At 46.8% G+C, this 20610-nt stretch overlaps 1 protein-coding gene across 1 annotated transcript; it reads left to right on the forward strand.

The window, feature by feature from the left end:
• Window positions 1-15577: 15577 nt before the first annotated feature.
• On the forward strand, window positions 15578-17207 carry Pigy (phosphatidylinositol glycan anchor biosynthesis class Y). The gene is made up of 2 exons (XM_036193299.1): window positions 15578-15679; window positions 16544-17207. The coding sequence occupies exon 2, from the start codon at window positions 16821-16823 to the stop codon at window positions 17034-17036; it is 216 nt and encodes a 71-aa protein (XP_036049192.1). The 5' UTR covers window positions 15578-15679; window positions 16544-16820; the 3' UTR covers window positions 17037-17207.
• Window positions 17208-20610: the final 3403 nt, after the last annotated feature.

The following is a 20610-nucleotide window of genomic DNA, read 5'->3' on the forward strand; positions in this document are numbered from 1 at the left end:
ATTCACACTCCCTTGACTCCCCTCCCCCCCCCCCCCCCAGTGCTGGCTATGGAACCCAGGGTCTTATCTACCACTGAGCCACATGGGAGACCTAGACTTATCATCTTCTGAAGCTTCTCTACAGCCTGTTATCATGGCCTGCAGCAATGGAGGCATTCGAAAGCAAGGAGAGGCAGGCAGGCAGGCAGGCGACCACTGTTTTCCAGATCTGGGCCACCTGCAGAAAGGCACCACCCATGACAGGAGAGAGAAGGGCTTCTCCCCTCTGGTCACCCTTCCTGAAGACACAGGTGCATCCAGAGTGGTCACATCTTGATTCTGGGCCCCACCAAGTTGACTGTCAAGGATAGCCATCACACTTTGATTGAAGTCTATTTGTCTCCTGCGAGCTTGACTGTATTCTAAGAAATGTTTTATTTGCTTTTATTTTTTTCAGGTAGGGTCTCACGTACCCCAGGCTGACTTCAAATTTACTGTTACAAGGCTAGCCTTGAACTCCTGATCTTCCTGCTTACACCTCGAAAGGGCTGGGATTACAGGCATTTGTCACTTCTGTCCCGTCCGTCCTCACCCCCTATCCCTCCCACCCCCTTCACAAAAGTGAATAGGCTCATATGTTAATCTAATGGCCTTTTGGAAAGCAAGGACCTGCCCAACTTGGCAAAAAACTGTCTCCAAAGGTGTATTTTATTTATTCAGTTATAACTTGTTTTATGGAGACAAAGTCTGCCTCATAGGCCATGCTGTCCTGAAACTCAGAATCCCGTGGCCCCAGCGCTGGTGTGTGTGTGTGTGTGTGTGTGTGTGTGTGTGTGTGTGTGTGTGTGTATGTGTGTGTGTGTATGTCTGTGTGTATGTCTGTGTGTGTCTGTGTGTCTGTCTGTGTGTTGTCATTGTTTATTTTAATTTTTTCAGTCCTGGAGATGGAACTCAGGAACCTGAACATGCTAAGCAACCACTCTACCACTGAGCTGACCTCTTCCCTTCATCCCCCTCTGGCTCTCCCTACCTCCTTAGCAAAGGGAAATTGAGGATGCTGAGCAGGACCAGCTGCGGAATTCCTGTAACTGACACTTTGGTCTGTCCACTGCTGCCCCACGTGGCCAACGTTGGAATTGCAATCACCTCAGATAATCCAGATTTGTTCTAATGAGTGAATAAGCGCTGGGTGCTAGGCTGGAGCTGGGTGCAGCGCACCCTATTGTAGAACCAGCCAAGCTCTAAGTGGTGGTGTAAGCTGTCATCCTGCCACTGAGGAGGCAGAGGCATGGGAGGCAAGAGATCAAGTTATCCTTGCTGTCCAAGGCCAGCCTTGACACACTGTTTTTTGTTTTGTTTTGTTTTGTTGTTTTGAGGCAGGGTTTCTCTGTGTAGCTTTGCGCCTTTCCTGGATCTCGCTCTGTAGACCAGGCTGGCCTCAACTCACAGAGATCCATGCCTCTGCCTCCTGAGTGCTGGGATTAAAGGCCTGCGCCACCACGACCCGGCTTTTTTTTTTTGGACACAGTTTCTAAAAACCTAAGAGGCCAGGCATGGTGGTGCATGCCTTTGATCCTTTGGCTCCAGTGCTTGGGAAGCAGATTCAGGAGGATGTCTGTGGCCAGCTTGGTCCACATAGTGAGCTGCAGGCCCGCCAGGGATGTATAGTGAGATTCTTCTGAAAGAAAGGGAGCGAGAGAACCAGCAAAATGGCTCGGTGGATAAGGCGCTTGCTGTCCAATCTGAGGCCTTAGTTCCAGATCAGGACCGTGGTAGAAGGAGAAGTGACTTGCGGTGTCCTCTGACCTCTATATGGGCATGTGGCACACGTACACCTAAAATAATCCATCAATCAAGCATGTAAATAAAAGAAGTACAGACATCATTGAACATCTGTCACCTTCACCCCGGCAGGAGCTCCCACCTCGAGTCAAGCCTAGGTCTAGTACTCATCTTGAATTTCCTTTGTCACCTGCCACGCTCCTGTCCTTCGGCTCCTGGACACTCAGCTCAGTCCCACATCTTTCCTGTCTCTCACCTGCTAACATCCTTTCCTTGGCTCTGGCCCACAAGTTCTTCAGCCCGGACCCCGAGGCCGTGAAAGACTTGTCTACATCTAACTCATTGCTACAAATAACTTCAGTCTCCAGGCTGGACCTACTCTTCCCACCGAGGGCCACGTGGGGCTGAGACAAATGCCAGGCAGAGGGGGACAGCTTTAAAAATAACTATTTTTTTTGGGGGGGGGGTCAGGGTCTTCTGTAGTCCGGGCTGGCCTCGAGCTCCCTGTGTAGCCATGATGGCCCTGTTCCTTCTGCTTCCCTCACAGGAGCTGGAACGACAGGTGTGGGCCACCACAATCTGGTTTATATGGTGCTGGGGACAGAATCCAGGCTTCATGCGTGTTAGGTGTCTTAGAGTTTCAATTGGTGTGGGAAAACACCATGGCCACAAGCATTTGGGGAGGGGAGGGTTTATTTCAAGTTACTCTAGACAATAGTCCATGATGCACCACCCTGCCCATATCCAGTTCCATCCTGTTTCCTGACTTACTCTCTCTCACTTGCTGGTGGGTGAGCCCCCGGGGTATTTGCTGTCTCTACCTCCCCAGTGAGGCACTGTAGGAGCGCACCACCACCATGTCCAGTTTCTATGACTATTATTTTAATATTTTAAATTATGTGTATGTGCATTGTGTGGGTCTTCGCACATATGAGTCCATAAGAAGTCACTGGCCGGTCCTCTGAAGCTGGAGTTACAGGCAGTTGTGAGCCACAGTGTGCTGGGAACCAAACTTGGGTCCTCTGTAGGAACGCTTAACAGCTGAGCTATTTCTTCAGCTCCTTTAAAATTTTAAAGAAGTGAATGCTTAAGAGTGATTACTGGGGGTTGGGGATTTAGCTCAGTGGTAGAGCGCTTGCCTAACAAGTGCAAGGCCCTGGGTTCGATCCTTAGCTCTGAAAAAAAAAAAAAAAAAGAAGTGATTTCTGCTCTTCAGAGGACCTGAGTTGAGTTCTTCAGCATCCACATGGCAGCTCACAACTCCAGCTTCAGGGGATCCCACACCTGTTTCTGATTCTCATGGGTACTGCATACATATGGTGCACGTTAAACTCACAGAGGCACACATATATTCACATACATACTTAAAAAATCTTTAAAATTATTTTTTAAATGTTTACTAAATTTATTTATTCATTCATTGGTCATAGACATACTACATTGAAAGTGATTCAAATGTTAAACCATATATGAATAAAAAAAGCCTTGACAATTAACAAAATTACATAATGAAAATGTACTTCCGGAGAAAATGTATATTTATCAAATTACACAAGGATGGTCTAATTTATTGGCAGTTATTTAAGCATAAAAAGTATAATATAAAAACTGCCAGGTGTGGTGGTGCACAACTTTAATCCCAGCTCTTGGGAGGCAGAGGCAGATGGATCTCTGTGAGTTCGAGGCCAGCCTGGTCTGCAGAGAAAGTTCCAGGACAGCCAGGGATGTATGTGTACAGAGAAACCCTGTCTCAAAAAACAAAACCAAACAAACAAAAAACCTGAGTGTGGTGGTGCACGACTTTACTCCCAGCACTCAAGAGACAGGCAGGCAGGTCTCCATGAGTTCAAAGCCAGCCTGGGTTTGGTGAGATCTTGTCTCAAAATAAGTACAGAAAATAATAACAGCTGAGTTCCCACCAGTCAGCATTATCTCATTCCCACAGCTTGCTACCTCTGTTGAGCTGTTATCACTGAAGTAAGCTGTGCTGTGTATCTGAGACCACGGCATGGCACAAGCTTCTTGGTTTTCTTGGTTACTTCGGTGACCACTCAGCCAGTACAAAGGAACTCTGATGTGAGGGTTCTTCTGGTGTACCACTGAAGCCAGACCAATGGGAATCCCTCCACTCACGAATGAAGGTCACAGATTGTGACTTGTCTTCACCTACAGCATTGGAAAGATGAAGTTAATTTTCTTTTCTAGGTTTTTTAATTGAATTTTTTCATACAATATATTCTGATCACCTTTCTCCCCTAAATCTTCCCATCTCCCCACTCACCCAACTCTATGCCCCTTCTCTTCCTCTCTCTCTCTCTGTCGCTCTCTCTGTCTCTCTCTCTGTCTCTCTCTCTTGGAGCTGAGGATTGAGCACTTGCTAGGCAAGCACTCTACCACTGAGCTAAATCCCCAACCCCCCTTCTCTCTCTTTAAAAAACAAACAAAAAACAAAACACACAATACAAAACCAGAAACCAAAATATACAAACAAAAAAACCAATAAAACAAAATGCTCACACACAAAGCTAAACGGCCAATAGCTGGGCAGGAGGTATAGGCGGGCCTTCTGGACAGAGAGAGCTCTGGGAAGAAGGCAGAGTCAGAGCCAGACTCAGAATAAGGGAGGTGGGCATAATGGAGATGAGGTAATGAGCGTGTGGCAGAACATAGATTTAAAAATATGGGTTAATTTAAGTTGTAAGAGCTAGTTAGAAACAAGCCTAAGCTAAGTCTGAGCTTTCATAACGAATAACAAGTCTCCGAGTCATTTTTTGTGAGCTGGCGGTCCTTCCTCCCCAATTGAGTTCATTCTGTGTTGGCCTCTGCTGCTGGGCAGGTGGCCTACCATAAAGTGTGGTTCATACACGCAGTGGGACTTCTTTGGGTATCAGCCTGCCTTCTCTTTCACAGAGCTCCCTGAGCACTGAGGGAGGGGTTGATGGAGACATCCCGTTCAGGACTGAGTATTCCAAAGTCTCTCACTCTGCACACCGTCCATCTATGGGTCTCCGTTAGTTCCCATCTACTGCAAGAAGCTTCTCGGTGATAGCTGAGCAAGGCACTGATCTATGGGTACAGCAGAGTGCGGTTATGAGTCATTTTACTGCTGTGTTCCTTTAGCAGAACAGAAGTATTTGGTTTCCCCCTAGGTCCACGGCCTATCCAATCTCAGGTTCTTGGCTACCCAAGTGTTAGGCATGGGTTCCACCTTGTGGAGTGGGCCTCAGATATAAGCAGAGAGGTTGGTATTTCAGGGAGCTTCCGCAGTAGCAGCTTTCCATATGGCCCCTCGAATGGTCCTCCCCACAGTCCCTCCCTCACCCTCTCTTTCATCCCCTCATGTAGTCCTCATGTTTCCTAACTGCATATTCTTTTCTGTTTTGTTTTGTTTTGTTTTGTTTTTCGAGACAGGGTTTCTCTGTAGCTTTGGAGCCCATCCTGGACTAGCTCTGTAGACCAGGCTGGCCTCGAACTCACAGAGATCCACCTGCCTCTGCCTCTTTAGTGCTGGGATTACAGGTGTGCGCCACCACCGCCTGGCCCTAACTGCATATTCTAGTTGCCCTTCTTTTGAGATCCTGTCCTTGCTCCTAGCCCCTTGCTCTGCACCTAACCTCTGTGGTTATACATACAGCTGTGGCATGCTTAAGGAAGGCTTAGAAGCTCATCTGTGTACAAGAGGAAACATACAACCTTTGTCCTTTTGGGTCTGAGTTCTCTCACTCAGGATGACTTTTTTTTTTCTAGCTCCATCCATTTACCCGTGAATTTCATGATTTCATTTTTCTTAACAGCTGAATAATGTTACATTGCGTAAATGTACCACATTGTCATTATCCATTCCTTAGTTGATGGGCATCTAGGTCATTTCCAAGTCCTGGCTCTCACTAATAAATGCGCAATGAACATGGATGAGCAGTGTCCCTGTAGCAGGACATAGAGTCCTTTGAGTCTATGTCCAACAATGGTATGGCTGGGTCTTGAGAGAGGCTGATTCCCAGCATTCTGAGGAGCCACCACACTGGTTGCCATAGTGGCCGTACACGTTTGTAGTCCTACCAGCAATGGGTGAGTGTTCCTCTTATCCCACATTCTTGACAGCATGAGCTGACTTTGTTTGACTGGTCTTGGACATTAGGACCAGGTTAAGATGATATTTCAAATTAGTTTTAATTTGTATTGCCTTGAGGTCTAAGGATGTTGAATATTTCTTTAAGTGTTTCTCAGCCATTTGTATCTCATCTTTAGAGAACTCTCTGCTTAGTTCTGTACCACGCTGGTGTTGAACTCACAGAGACCCGCCTGCTTCTGCCTCCCGAGTGCAGGGATTAAAGGTGTGCACCACCACTGCCTGGCCTCTGTATCCCATTTTTAAGTTGGATTATTTATTTTCTTGATGCTCAGTTATTTTTAGTTCTTAATGTATTTTAGATACTGATCCTCTGTCAGATGCATAGTTAGTAGAGATCTTTTTCCCATTCAGTATCCTGACTCTTTGCCTGAACAATGCTGTACTTTTCCATGCAGAAGCTTTTCAGCTTCATGAGGTCTTATTTATTAATTATTGGTCAAAGTGCCTGCTCTATTTGGTGCCCTGTTCAGAGAGTCATTTCCTGTGCCAGTGAGGTCAAACCTATTCTAGTTTCTTTTCTGTCAGATTCAGTGTATCTGGCCATACACTAAGGTGTTGATCCATCTGCAGTTGAGTTGTGTGCAGGGTGATAAGTATTTTGTTCTTCTACTCACAGCCATCTAGTTTGGCTGACACCATTTGTTGAAGATACTGTCTTCTCTTCCAGTGTGTAGTTTAGGCTTCTTTGTCAAAAAATTGGGTGTTGATAGGTGTGTGGACTTATGTTGGGGTCTTCCCCTTTACTCCTCCCAGCTACCTGTCACCTCTCCTTTCCCCAGATCCACTGCCCCTCCGTTTCTTCTTCAGAAAGACACAGGTTTCCAAGAGATGGCAGCCAAACAGAACAAAACAAGATACAATAAGACAAGGCAAAAGCCCTCATATCGAGGCTGGACGAGGCAACCCAACAGGAGGAAAAGAATCCCCAGAGCAGGAAAAAGACTCAGAGACACACCCGCTCCCACTGTTAGGAGTCACAGAAAAACACCAAGCTAACAGTCATAACATATATACAGAGGACCTGGTGTAGATCCATGCAGACCCTCTGCTTTCTGTGTCTGTCTCTGAACCCACGTGAGCCCTGCCTAGCTGATTTGGTGGGCCATGTTCTCCTGGTGTCCCCCATCTCCTCTGACTCCCACAGTATTCCCTCTCCCTCTTCCTCAGGGTTTCCAAATCTCGGAGGGGAGGGACCCTCTCAGCATAACGTCTACCTGTGGGTCTCTGCTCCAGCTCCCATCTGCTGCTGGAGGAAGTCTCTCTGATGATGACTAGACTAGGCACCAATCTATGAGTATAGCAGAATTTCATTAGGAATCATTTCATTGATTTTTTTTAAAGACCAGTCATGTTTGGTTCTACCTTGGGTCTCTGGGCTATCATCCAGTCTCTGGTTCCTGGCCATCCAAGCAGTTCCAGGCATGGGCTTCCCTCTCCTGGCATGGGCCTCAAGTCAAACCAAACATTGCTTGACCACTTCCCCAAGTTCATCACCATAACCAAGCATATTTTGCAGACAGGACAGATGGTAGGTCCAGGGTTTTGTGGCTGGGTTAGTGTCCAGGCTTCTCTTTCCGTAGCCTGCAGAGTACTTTCTTGCTCCCAAGATATTAAAATATAGGGGTGAAGGCTCCATGGAGGCACCAGCTTGACCTCTCTATATTCAGTCAGCTGTGTGGATGTTGTCCTTGGCAATTTTCCACCCCCCCTGTCAATTTTCAGAGAGCAACTTCGGTCTTACCATCAGCTGGGTGGTTTAGGGATCTCCATGGGACCCCCTAAGCCAATAACTCAGCTGAATGCAACCCAGGCCCACCACTGGAAGCCTTGCCTGGCTATAAAAGATGGCCAGTTCAGACTCCATATTCTCCATTACTAAGAGTCCTCACTAGGGTCACCCTTATAGGTGATCCCAGGAAGTTTCCACTGCACTAGGTTTACACACTGCTCCCGAAATGCCCCCCCATCCTAGCTGTCTGTGATTCATTCCCTCTATCCCTTCCCAGAAACATACACCTGACCCCTTCCACTCTCATCCCCATAAGCCCCCAGTCCACCTGCAGAATCTGTTTTATTTCCCACTCCAGGGAGATCCATATGTCCCCTCTAGAGCCCTCCTCTTTACCCAGCCTCTCCGAGTCTACAGACTGTAGCTTGATTATCATTTACTTAAGAGCTAATATCCATTTATTAATGAATACATGCCATATTTGTCTTTCTGGGTCTGCATTACCTCACTCAGGATGATTTTTTTCTAGTTCTATCCATTTGCCTGCTAATTTCATGATGTCATTTTTTTTTTTTTTAACAACTGAGTAGTACTCCATTGTGTAAATGTACCACATTTTCTTTATACATTCTTCAGTTGAAGGACAACTATGTCACTTCCAGTTTCTGGCTATTATGAATAAAGCTGTAATGAATATAGTTGAGTAAGTATCCTTATGGTAGGATGGATCATCTTTTGGGTAGATACCCAAGAATGGTATAGCTGGGTCTTGATTGATTCTCAATTTTCTGAGGAACTACCATATTGCTTTCCATAGTGGCTGTACAAGTTTGCACTCCCACCACAATGAAGGAGAGTTCCCCTTGCTCCATATCCCTTCCAGCATAAGCTGTCACTTGTGTTATTGATCTTAGTCATCCTGGCAGGTGTAAGATGGAATCTCAGCGTTGTTTTGATTTGCATTTCCCTTATGGCTAAGAATGTTGAACATTTATTTAATTATTTCTCAGCCATTTGAGATTCCTCTATTGATAATTCTCTGTTTAGATCTGTACCCCATTTTAAAATGGGATTATTTGGTTCGTTATGTCTAGTTTCTTGAGTTCTTTATATATTTTGTATATTATCCCTCTATCTGATGTGGAGTTAGTGAAAATCTTATCCTGTTCTGCAGGCTGCCACTTTGTCCTATTGACAATGTCCTTTGCTTTACAGAAGCTTTTCAGTTCCATGAGGTCCCATTTATAAATTGTCAGTCTTAGTGCCTGTGCTATCAGTGTTCTGTTCAGAAAGTCTCCTGTGCTAATGTGTTCAGGACTGTTCCTCATGTTCTCTTCTCTCAGGTTATTTGACCTTATGTTGAGGTCTGTGATCCCCTTGGACTTGAGTTTTGTGCAGAGTGACAGATATGGATCTATTTACATTCTTCTACATGCAGACATCCAGTTTGACCAGCATCATTTGTTAAAGATGCTTTCTTTTTTCCTATGTATCTTCTTCTTTATAAAAAAGGTGTCCAAAGGTGTGTGGATTTCTGTGATCTTAAATTTGATCCCATCGATCAACGTGTCTGTTTTTATGCCAATACCGTGCTGGTTTTATTACAAGTAGTACAGCTTGAAGTCAGGGATGGAGATACCTACAGAAGTTCTCTTATTGTGCAGGATTGTTTTAGCTATCCTGGTTTTTTCTTTTTCCTTCCATATGCAGTTGAGATTGTCCTAGCCGCTTCACTGAAGGTGTTTATTAGCTGTATTAGTTCCCAGGTAGAACTTCTGGGGCCTCTTATGTATACTATCACATCATCTTCAAATACAACTTTACCTTCTTCCCCTTTAATCTGTGTCCCCTTGATCTCCTTCTGCTGTCCTATTGCTCTAGCAGAAACTTCCAGTGCTGTATTGAGTAGCTATGGAGAGCGGACAGCCTCCTCTTGTTCCTGATTTTAGTGGAATCACTTTGAGTTTCTCTCTGTTTAGTTTGATGTTGGCGATAGGCTTGCTGTAAATTGCCTTTATTATATTTAGGTATGTTTCTTGTATCCTTAATATCTCCAAGACTTTTATCATGAAGGAGTTTTGGATTCTGTCAAAGGCTTTTTCAGTACCTAATGAGATGAACATGTGGTTTTTTTCCCTCTCAATTTGTTTATATGGTGTATTACATTGACTGATGTTGGATCATCCCTGCATCTCTGGAACATAGCCTACTTGGTCATGGTGAATGATCCTTTTGATGTACTTGGTTTGCCAGTATTTTGTTGAGTATTTTTGCGTCTATGTTCATGAGGGAAATTGGTCCATAATTCTCCTTCTTTGTTGAATCTTTGTATGGTTTGGGGTAACTGTGGCCTCATAAAATGAACTGGACAATCTTCCTTCTGTGTCTATTTTGTGGAATAATCTGAGGAGTATTTGCCTTAGCTCTTCCTTTAAAGACTTCTAGAATTCTGTGCCAAAGCTGTCTGACCCTAAACTTCTCTCTCTCTCTCTCTCTCTCTCTCTCTCTCTCTCTCTCTCTCGATTGTGAGATTTTTAATGCTGCTTCTATTTCCTTAGGGTTTATAGGTCTATTTAAGTTGTTTATCTGATCTTGACTTAACTTTGGTAAGTAGTATCTATGGTGAAAATTATTTATTTTTTTTAGATTTTCTAATTTGGTGGAATACAAGTTTGTTGTTGTTGTTGTTTTTTCTTCCCGAGACAGGGTTTCTCTGTAGCTTTGGAGCTTGTCCTGGACTAGCTCTGTAGACCAGGCTGGCCTTGAACTCACAGAGATCCACCTGCCTCTGCCTGCCTCTGCCTCTCGTGTGCTGGGATTACAGGCGTGCGCCACCATCGCCCGGCAGAAGTACAAGTTTTTAAAGTATGTCCTTTTGATTCTTTGGATTGTCTATGTGTCTGTTACATGCCCCTTTCTGTTTCTGATTTTATTAATTTGGATATTATCTGTCTGCCTTTTAGTTATTTTGGATAAGGGTTTGTCTGTCTTATTGATTCTTGAAGAATCAACTCTGTGTTTCATTGATTCTTTGTATTGTTCTCCTTATTTCTATTTTATTGATTTTAGATCTCAGTTTGATTATTTCTTGCCTTCTACTTCTCTTGAATGTGTCTGCTTCTTTTTGTTCTAGAGCTTTCAGGTGTGCTGTTAAGTTGCTAGTATAAGATCTCTCTAATTTTTTAATGTAGGCACTTAGCGCAATGAACTTTCCTCTTAGTGCAACTTTGTGTCCCATAAATTTGGGTATGTTGTTGCAATTCATTTTCATTGAATTCTAGAAAGTATTTCTTATTTCTGTCTTCACCAAGATTTTCGTTGAGCAGAGAGTTGTTCCGTTTCATGAGTTTGTAAGCTTTTTGGTTGTTGGTTCTGTTGCTGTTGAAATCCAGCTTTAATCCATGGTTGTCTGATAGGATGCAGGGGTTATTTCAGCTTTCTTGTAGCTGTTGAGACTTGCTTTGTCACTGAGTATGTGGTCAGTTTTGGAGAAAGTTCTGTGAGGAGTTGAGAAGAAGGTGCATTCTTTTGTGTTTGGGTGAGATGTTCTGTAGATATCTGTTAGGTCCATTTGGTTTATAACATCTACTAGCTCCAGCGTTTCTCTGTTTAGTTTTTGGCTGGGTGATCTGTCTGTTGGTGAGAGTGGGTCACTGAAGTCTCCCATTATCAATGTGTGAGAGTCAGTGTGTGATTTAAGCTTTAGTGATGTTTCTTTTACAAACATGGGTGCCCTTGCATTTGGGCATAGATGTTAAGAACTGAAACATCACCTTGGTGGATTTTTCCTTTGATGAGTATGAACTATCCTTCCCCACCTCTTTTGATAATTTTGGCTTGAAGTCTATTTTGTTACATATTAGAATTGTTACACCAGCCTGCTTATTAGGTCCATTTCTTTGGAAAAATATTTTTCCAACCCTTTACACTGAGTTTACTGCGTGACTCACTGTGTTACAGTGCAGCTTCTATGATGAGATTTTCCCCTTCTTCCTCCCCTCTTTGTTCTCTTAAATTTTATTTTGTTTTATTTTGGGGTGGGGGAGGGAGATGGGTAGAATCAGGAGGCATGATGTGAAAGACACAAAGAATACATAAAAGAAAGTTTAGAAAAAAAGACAGCTGGTATGTCCACAGGGAATGCTTGCTGGTGTTGGAGGCTGAGGAGAGACCATGGGGTCGAGGAGCAGGGGAAGCTGCCCTGGTGTCCTACTGCTGTGCTAGAGGCGACCCTGAGAATTGTGTCTGGCGTAATGGAGAGGGTGGGGGGAGATCTGTGGGCAGCCTACCGGGTCTTCAGGCAGATGTCTGCCTTCATGTCTGAAGTTGTTTCATTCAACTGTCTGTTGGTGTTTTCACAGACTTCATAAGAGGTCTGTGAAAATCTTCTTTGAAGTCCTGTACCATATTCATAATTGCTCTTTTGAAGTCCTTGTCTTTTTTTTTTTTGAGAATTTTTATTACATCTATTAATTGTGGGAGTGCATGTGCTTGCAGGTGTCACAGCACATGTGTGGAGGTCAGAGGACAGCTTGTGGGAGTCAGTTCTTCTTCCATGTCCTCCCGGGAAGAGAACTCAGGTCTTCAGGCTTGGCAGCAAGCGCTCTACCCACTGAGCTGTCTTGCTGGTTCAAGTCCTTGTCTTCTTGTGTTTCAGCCATGCTGTGTTTCTCAGGGCCTAGTGTAGGAGAGTCCCTGGGTTTGATGGAGTCATAGTTGCTTTGGCTTTTCCTGTTTTGTGCAGGGGTCTAGGCATCCGGATTTACCTTGCTTGAGGTGTTTCTTGATGTTGGTGCCTGATCTTTCTTTTCTGGGTGGGTGTTCTGGTCTTTGTTCGCTGCCGCCTTCTCTGGATTCTAGGCAAGTGTGGTGGTGGCTCTGGGGTCTCTGGTGGAGGGTGCTTCTGCACGTCAGTGAGTGGCAGAAAGGAACAGAGACGTCTAGGAGGAAATGCTGAGGGACCCTGGGAGAGAGCTAGGGGGATTGTGTTCACACCCAAAGGTGGAGTCCCCGGGAAAGGCAGTGTGGAAAGAGGAGCTCCTGCGAGCAGGCTGCTACAGGATTAAGAGTGGGTCTGGAGACAGCATAATGGAAGACAAGAAGGATGGTGGCCATGTCTCACCCAAGTCCCAGCCCAGTATGGCCCCCTGTAGAAAGCGTTTCTGCGAATTTGGAGTTGGCACAAAGGGCTGGAGATGGACTGCGAGGCTGAGCTTGTAGGAGGGAAGGAGCTAATCTGGGTCTGCACCAGAAGGTGGAGTCACAAGGTAAGACTCCAAACGAGCTGGGGACATGGAAAGTGCTCACTCCAGGTTCAACAACCGAGCTTGATCCTCAGGACCCACATGAAGACAGGAGAGAAAGGACTCCCAGTAGCTGTCCTCTGACCTCTATATGCTCACAAGTGTGTGTGTCCACACACAGATAATAAACAAATGTAAGTACATTTTCTACATTTATGTGTATGGTTGTTTTGCCTGCACATGTCTGTGTACCTCATGTGTGCAGTGCCTGCAGAGGCCAGAAGAGGGCAATATGTAGCCTTGGAATTGGAGTTATAGAATTGGTTGTGAGCCACTATGTAGGTGCTGAGATTTGAACTCTGGTCCTTTGGAAGAACAGCCAGTGCTCTTAATGGCTGAGCCATATCTCCAACCCCCCACCCCCAAATATTTCTGGAAAGGCATGGCAAGAGGTCTTGCACATCTGTGGGAGCTTCTGGACTCTGAGCTGATTTTCTGGACTCAGCACCTGCCTCTAAGCTGTATGTACTCTCTAGACCAGCTGCTTCTCCGAAGCTGTGAGTTGGCCTCCCTCCACTTTCAGACCAGAGAAGAAGGTCAGGCCAAGAAGTATCTAAGTATACTGATGAAGCACACGAGGAAGCAGACCTAACAAACAAGCCAGTGGGGAAAATTGAAAGCAGAACAGAAAGAAAACACGCACCACTAACCATGTTTTCAGAAGATGTCAGGATTGATTGCTGTTGTTTAGCAGTTTCCTCCTAGAATGAAACATCCCACCCTGCAGAAAAATTCATAATACAGGAAGTAAACAACTCAAAATAGCTTCAAGATGTCCCTGAAACCGACCCGATTCACTAGGCTCTTCCTCCACAAGTGTGTGTGTGTGTGTGTGTGTGTGTGTGTGTGTGTGTGTGTGTGTGTGTATGGATGGATGGATGGGTGGATGGGTGGGTGGGTGGGTAAATGCACCTCTCAGACAAACCAAGCTACAAGGAAGACTCTCAGACAAGCCCAGCTGCCTGGAAGAAGCAGAGCCACTGAGCCACCTGGGAAGGACGCTCTCCACCCTGCTGAGCTGCCTTGCCTGCAGGCTGTGCAACACACTCCCGTTTCCCAGCTTTTGTGGCACCCAGGTGTGGTGGGCTTTGGTGATGCGGTTGTCTTTGAGTCCTTTCCACCTGTAAGGAACCCCTCATTCATATTCCTTTAAGTAATCCTCCAAAAACTCATTGGTTCACCAGATTAGTTCACTCCATTGGTTCACCACACTTTGGTGGTGTCCATATTTTGTGTTTTGAGGTGGGGCCCTTTTCTGGGGTGAGTAGACGTGTGTATGGTGCATCGGCAAAGGAAAAGCCTGTCACACAGGTGCCCAGGTCCCAGATTTTAAGGTAGCAACATCTGCCAACTACCTAGGTATATTTGTTTATTTATTTAATGTGTACGTGCTCCTCTCCATGCAGCGGTCAGAGGACAATTTGGGGGAGTCAAGCTTGTGTAGTGAGTGCCTTTATCACTTGAACTATCTTGCTGGCTCCTAATTTTTTGTTCCGTTTTTAACATACTTAATTTAAAAAGTTTATTATCTGATTTTGTGTGAGTGAGTGAGTGTGTGTGTGTGTGTGTGTGTGTGTGTGTGTGTGTACGTGTGTACATGTGTACCCACGCCATGCACCTGTGTAGACTCCCTAAGGCAGCTTTGTTCTTGGCTCTCTCCTGCCACCTCGTGGTCCAACAGAAACTGCATGGACCCTACACCACTACGGACCTCTAGGAGGAAAAACTTTCTGATCTTTTAGTTTGTAGGAAGGTGAAAGGGTGGAGGCTCCTGTGTAGTAGTGCATAGAATCCAAGCTCAGACTCCTTCCTCTGCACACTGGGCTGAGACATTACACTCTGTCTCCGTATGCAAGCCGTGGCTGGCAACGGGAACAGCATTTGCACACACGAATACCCCTAACCTCCACCCCACGCCCAGATAGGGTCTTACTATGTAGTCCAGCTGTCCTGGATCTTGCTGTGTAAACCAGGCTGGCTTTGAACTCATAGAAATCCTCCTGCCTCTGCCCCCTTAGTGCTGAGATTAGGGGTGTAAGCCACCATGTCTGGATACGTTCTCTTTAAACTGCATTTTATACTTTTTGCGTGAATACACGCCGGAATGCCACAGTACATGTATGGAGATCAGAGGACAATGTGAGAAAATAGGTTCTCCACCATGTGGGTCCCCGAGGACCGAATTCAGGTAATCAGGCTTGGCAGCAAGCGTCTATACTCGCTAAGCCATCACACCGGTCCAAACTATTATTTTGACACTTCAAATTCATACGTAAAGCAACCAATTAGACTCTTTCTCCCTTCCGCTTCAGAGGCTCAAGTCAGTTGGCAGCTGATGCCAAGTGCGGTTCAGGCTCCCAGTTTATCCTTTAGAAGTAGGAAGACTTCTGAGTGCGGAAAGACGCCACGGTCCGCTCTGGAAAGCCGTGAATAAACTGTGGCAAATGCGCCCTTATCTTACCCCCAGCAGGACGGGCGTACAGGACGCCCAGCCAGACTGGCGGGGAGCCCCAGGACCCCATCTACCCAGCTCCTCTCAGTGCCGTTCTGGCTTTGCCCGTCACTCAAGGCCGCGGGGGCGGAGCCTGGGCGGGGGCGTGGCGCGCTGCCCAATGAGCAGGCGCGGGTGGTTCCATCGCGGGATCTGGGCTTCCCGCCCCGCCCCCTGCAGGGATCTGACTGCCCCGCCTCCGTGAGCGGTGACCGTCACGGCCGGCCGCCGCGGGGACCCGGAACCCTGCAGGCCACCCAAAGGTGAGTTCAGGGTCTGGAGGTCCCGAGATACGGGCCGAGGAGCTGTTGGGACCGGTAGGGGCCGGGACTTCGGCCGCCTCGCGCCACCTAGGCGTCTGCGCCAGTTCCGCTCGGCCGGCTGGTTCGCTTTCGGCTCGGCTCCGTTCGGCTCTGTCCGGCTCCGTTCGGCTCTGTCCGGCTCCGTTCGGCTCTGTCCGCCCGGCCATCGCTCGCCGCGGGACCTTGGCACCCCTTCGCGTCCCCGTGGGCCCAGGGCTGGCGCTGTCCGTGCAGTGACGGCGGGTTTCCAGTGGGAGTCCTCGGCAGATGCTGAGGTCTGTTCGTCTGAAGTGAATCTACGTTCGTAGGTCCCATTCCACCTCCCAGTTCACGGAACCATCACCGTCCACCTGCCCTCCATCCTCCTTTTCACACTGCTTACTTCCCAAAGGAGTGGGTGACACTTGGAGGTGTTTTCAAGTGCCATTCTTCTGCCACCACCTCCCCAGTACTGTTGTCACTGGGGTGAGTCACCACAGGCAGCTTTGGAAGACGCTTTTGTTTTTGTGGTTCTTTTTTTGGTTTTTGAGACAGGGTTTCTCTGTGAAACCGTCCTGGCTGTCCTGGAACTCACTTTGTAGACCAGGCTGGCCTCGAACTCATAGGGATCCCCCTGCCTCTGCGAAGACACTCTTTTAAAAGATTTGTTTTCTAGTCGGTCGTGGTTAGTGGTGGCTTGGGGATGCTGATGGCGGAGGACCTGCCCAGCAATCCCCCTGTCTCTCACCTGCTCAGTACTGAAGTTGGAGTCTGCTTCTCTGTACCGCTTTCTTCCCTCTCCCCTCCCTTCCCTTCTTGTTACTCAGTTGCACGTTTCTCCTGCAGTTAGGAAGCCTTTGCCCTGCTCTGCGGGGACATGTGTGGTGCCTGCGGTCGCTGGTAACTGCTGCATGTGTCGGTGGATCGGATCAGAAGGAGGCTGAGGAGCCGGCGCCTCCGGCCTGGGGCCACTGGGGTTCTTGTGACCTCCGGAAGCATGGCCGCGTGCCCGGATGAATGAGGAGCTGGGACGCAGGGAAGAGCAGACCGGAGGGACCAGCACAGGAGCAGGACTTTCCAAAGATCCAAGGTTTTGACACTGTGTACCTTTTAAGGGAGGAGGATGATCCCGTCTCTGCCCACCCTGACTGTCCTCATCCCGCTAGTATCACTGGCAGGCCTCTTCTACTCCGCCTCTGTGGAGGAAGGCTTTCCCCAGGGCTGCACTAGCGCCAGCAGCCTGTGTTTCTACAGCCTGCTGCTGCCGGTCACCGTGCCGGTGTACGTCTTCTTCCACCTGTGGACCTGGATGGGGCTGAAGCTCTTCAGACATAATTAGTGCGGCCTCTGCCCCACTGGCAGGGACCTGCGTGGTGAGTCGCCCCTGCGGCAGGAGCGCCTGGTCGTTGGGTTCTGCCCTCAGGAGTTGCAGATTCTGATGTCAGTGCTGTAGCAGAATAACACGGTCAATAAAATGTCTTGAGGGGGGCACACCACCAGTCTATCTGAAGACTGTTTCTTTTCTATTTATTTATTTATTTATTTATTTATTTATTTATTTATTTATTTATTTATTTATTCATTCATCCATCTATTTATTTATTTATTTATTTGTTTGTTTGTTTATTTATTTATTTATTTATTTATTTTTCTGTTTGTTTTTTTGGTTTTTCCAGACAGAGTTTCTCTGTGTAGCTTTTCGCCTTCCCTGAATCTCCCTTGGTAGACCAGGCTGGCCTCGAACTCACAAAGATCTGCCTGCCTCTGCCTCCCGAGTGCTGAGATTAAAAGCGTGCGCCACCACTGCCCGGCTTTCTTTTCTTTTTAAAAAGACTGAGTTTTAATTATGTGTCTGGGTGTGGGTATGCACACGGGAGAGTGGGTGGCCAAAGAGGCCACAGGAGTGTTGGATCCCCTGGAGCTGGAGGTACAGGCTGCTGTGTGCTGCCTGACATGGGTGCTGAGAGCTGAATTTGGGTCCTCGGCGATGGTAGCAACACTCGTGAGCCACCTCTCCAGCCTCCTATTTAATTTCCTTTCTTTTTTTAGTTCAGGCTAACCCCAAACCTTGGGGAGGATGACCTTGACCTTGACCTGCCTCCTCCTCCTGAGTGCTCAAATTAGAGGCAATTACTACCACATCCGGTTAGGTGGTGCTGGGGAAGAAACCCTGGGCTTCATGCATGCTAAGCCAGCACTCTGTCAACTACCCAGCCCGAGCCCCTGAAGACTATTTTTTAAAATCCCATTCATTTAAATATTAGTCGTTTGGAAGCTGGGCATGGTGGCGCACACCTTTAATCCCAGCACTTGGGAGGCAGAGATGGGGATCTCCTTGAATTTGAGGCAGCCTGCTCTACACAAGTGAGACTGTCTCAATAATAGTTTGGAATTTTGTTTCAGCTTCGAGGTCAATGGTAAAGTCTCAGGTGAAGGATGAGAGACTCTGGATGGAGTAGTTGTAGGAACAGTAATTAGAACTAGTGTGATAAAACTGTCAGTATCTGGAAGCTGGAAATGTCAGTTATCAAAATGAGTTTGTGGCTGGGCAGATGGCTCAACAGTTTCTTACACCAGGTGCTTTTGAAAGGACCTCGTTCAGTTCCCAGCACCCACGATGGTGGCTCACAGCTGACTCCCTCTTCTGGACTCTGGGCACCTGCACACATGTGGCATGTATTCACACACACACACACACACACACACACACACACACACACACACACCAAAACATTTTTTAAAGAGGAAAACAAATCTTGACTTTATGAAGTTACCTTTGTTTTATTTTGGTATCAGGTGTTACCAGGTGGTGGAGGTCATGGTCAAGGTCAGGGTCAGGGTCAGTGTTTCCTGGTTCTTGGATTCTTACTCAAGGAATTGAAATAAAAGTCATACAGATTTGCAAAGGTGAAAGGAAACTTTATGTAGAGCAAAACTATAGGACAGGCATGCAGATATATGAGCCTGTGGGGCTGTTCTTACTGAAACCACTTTCAGTAAAATGTCTGGAGGGAGGAACATCACCAGTCTATCTGAAGATACCTGTTCTCCCAGCCTAAATTCCCCTGACTCTCCTTACCTGTACCTGCAGTGTCTGGGGACCTGCCTCTGCAATCACTGTACACAGGTTTGTAACACATACACACCTAAAAATAAACACAAAGTCTTGCAAAAAGAAAAAAGTTCTTGTGGGCTGAAAGTAGGTCTACCCTTGCTTGAAGGCAAGTTCAGAGCAGGGGTGAGGAAGTTGCCGGCTGGACCTGAGCTGCTTGTTCCCAGTTCCTGAAGCCTCAGTGAGGTGGAGGCCTGGCTCCACTGGATACAGAATCTGCAATTCCTTGAGTACATTGGACCCTATTTGAAGAACAGTGGGGCACCTCCCTGCCACAGGAGAGGTAAGAACGGTTCACCGTGGGAGTGGTTGTAGACCTGTGATGTGTATGTGAAACACCAATGTGTGTGTGAGTGTGTGTGTGTGAGTGTGTGTGTGTGTGAGTGTGTGTGTGTGTGTGTGTGTGTGTTGGGAGCCATGACTTCAGTAAGAAACACTGCAGCAAATAAACTCTTGTCATCATCCTTGGCCCCTTGGGGCTAACATTCTGGAATTTTTTATCCAATTTGATGTTACCTAGCTAGGTTCTGTTTGTCCATTTGAAACAAGTTTTGTGAAAACAAGAGATGGTCAGATTTGAGATGGGAGATCCAAGTCTTCATTGGCCTCCCCAGGGGTAGCACTTAGAGGTACTTATTGTTATGATATATTGCGTGCACATGGGCATGCACACATGGGACCCTAGCTGGCCGGGCCAGGGTATCCCACACAAGCAGGGAAACATGGCAGGCAGATGCATTGGTGGGCGGTGGTATGTGGTAGCATGTAGAACAGTCAGTCACACCCAGGCACTGCATCCACGTGGAGAGAGTTTATTATAATAGATGAGATAGGAAAGGGAGACAGGAAGAAAGAGAAGGGAGGGAAAGCAGAGGTGTGCACACCTCGTGGGAACGGAGAGGGAGAGAGAAAGGAAGGGGGGGTCCTTAAATGAGGCTTCTACATCAGGATGCAGGGGAGGGTCAGAATATTAACATTGGTTTCCAAGGGGCAGGTCAGTTAGTCATACTAACACTTATGGGATGCAGAAACAAGAGTGTGAGGTGAGAAGGTATCTGAGGTCCAACTACTCTTCAGAAACATGATGCTGGTGTGAGCTAGGGTGGGATTTTATGTTTCTGATCTCAAAAGTTTGGCTCTCAGGCCCAGTGAGATGGCTCAGGGCTAAGAGTGCTAGCCACACAAGTCTGATGATGGGAGTTAATTCCTGGGAACCCATGGTGGGAGCAGAGAACTGACTCCTAAAAGTTGTCCTCTGGAGGTTGGAGAGATGGCTCAGCTGGAAGGACACTGGATGCTCTTCAGCACCCACATAGCAGTTCACAACCATCTGTAACTCTAGGCCCCAGAGGATCCAGTGTCCTCTTCTGGCCTCCACCAGGCATGCATACAGTGCACAGACATACATACAGGCAAAATACCCATACACATTTAAAAAAAAAAGTATGTCATACCCAAGCCATAGTGCATTTTCTCTTCAGTAATAATAACATTTATTTGAAACATAGTCTGGGTAGCCCTTGCTGGCCTGGAACTTGATATATAGACCAGGCTAGCCTAAAACTCAGAGTCTACCTGTCTCTGCCTCTGGAAGGCTGCGATTAAAGGCATGTACCACCACACTTGGCCTTTTTTTTTTTTTTTTTTTTTAAACATTTATTTATTATGTATACAGTGAGTGTTTGGCCCGCAGGCCAGAAGAGGGCACCAGATCTCATTGTAGATGGCTGTAAGCCATCATGTGGTTGCTGAGAATTGAACTCAGGACCTCTGGAAGAACAGCCAGTGCTCTTAACCTCTG

The sequence above is a fragment of the Onychomys torridus genome, chromosome 7 (assembly GCF_903995425.1).
Source record: "Onychomys torridus chromosome 7, mOncTor1.1, whole genome shotgun sequence".
Lineage (NCBI taxonomy): Eukaryota > Metazoa > Chordata > Mammalia > Rodentia > Cricetidae > Onychomys > Onychomys torridus.

Bases quoted from the DNA above. Each gene is read 5' to 3' on its own strand.
- Pigy (XM_036193299.1), top strand. From the start codon at position 16,821: ATGATCCCGTCTCTGCCCACCCTGACTGTCCTCATCCCGCTAGTATCA.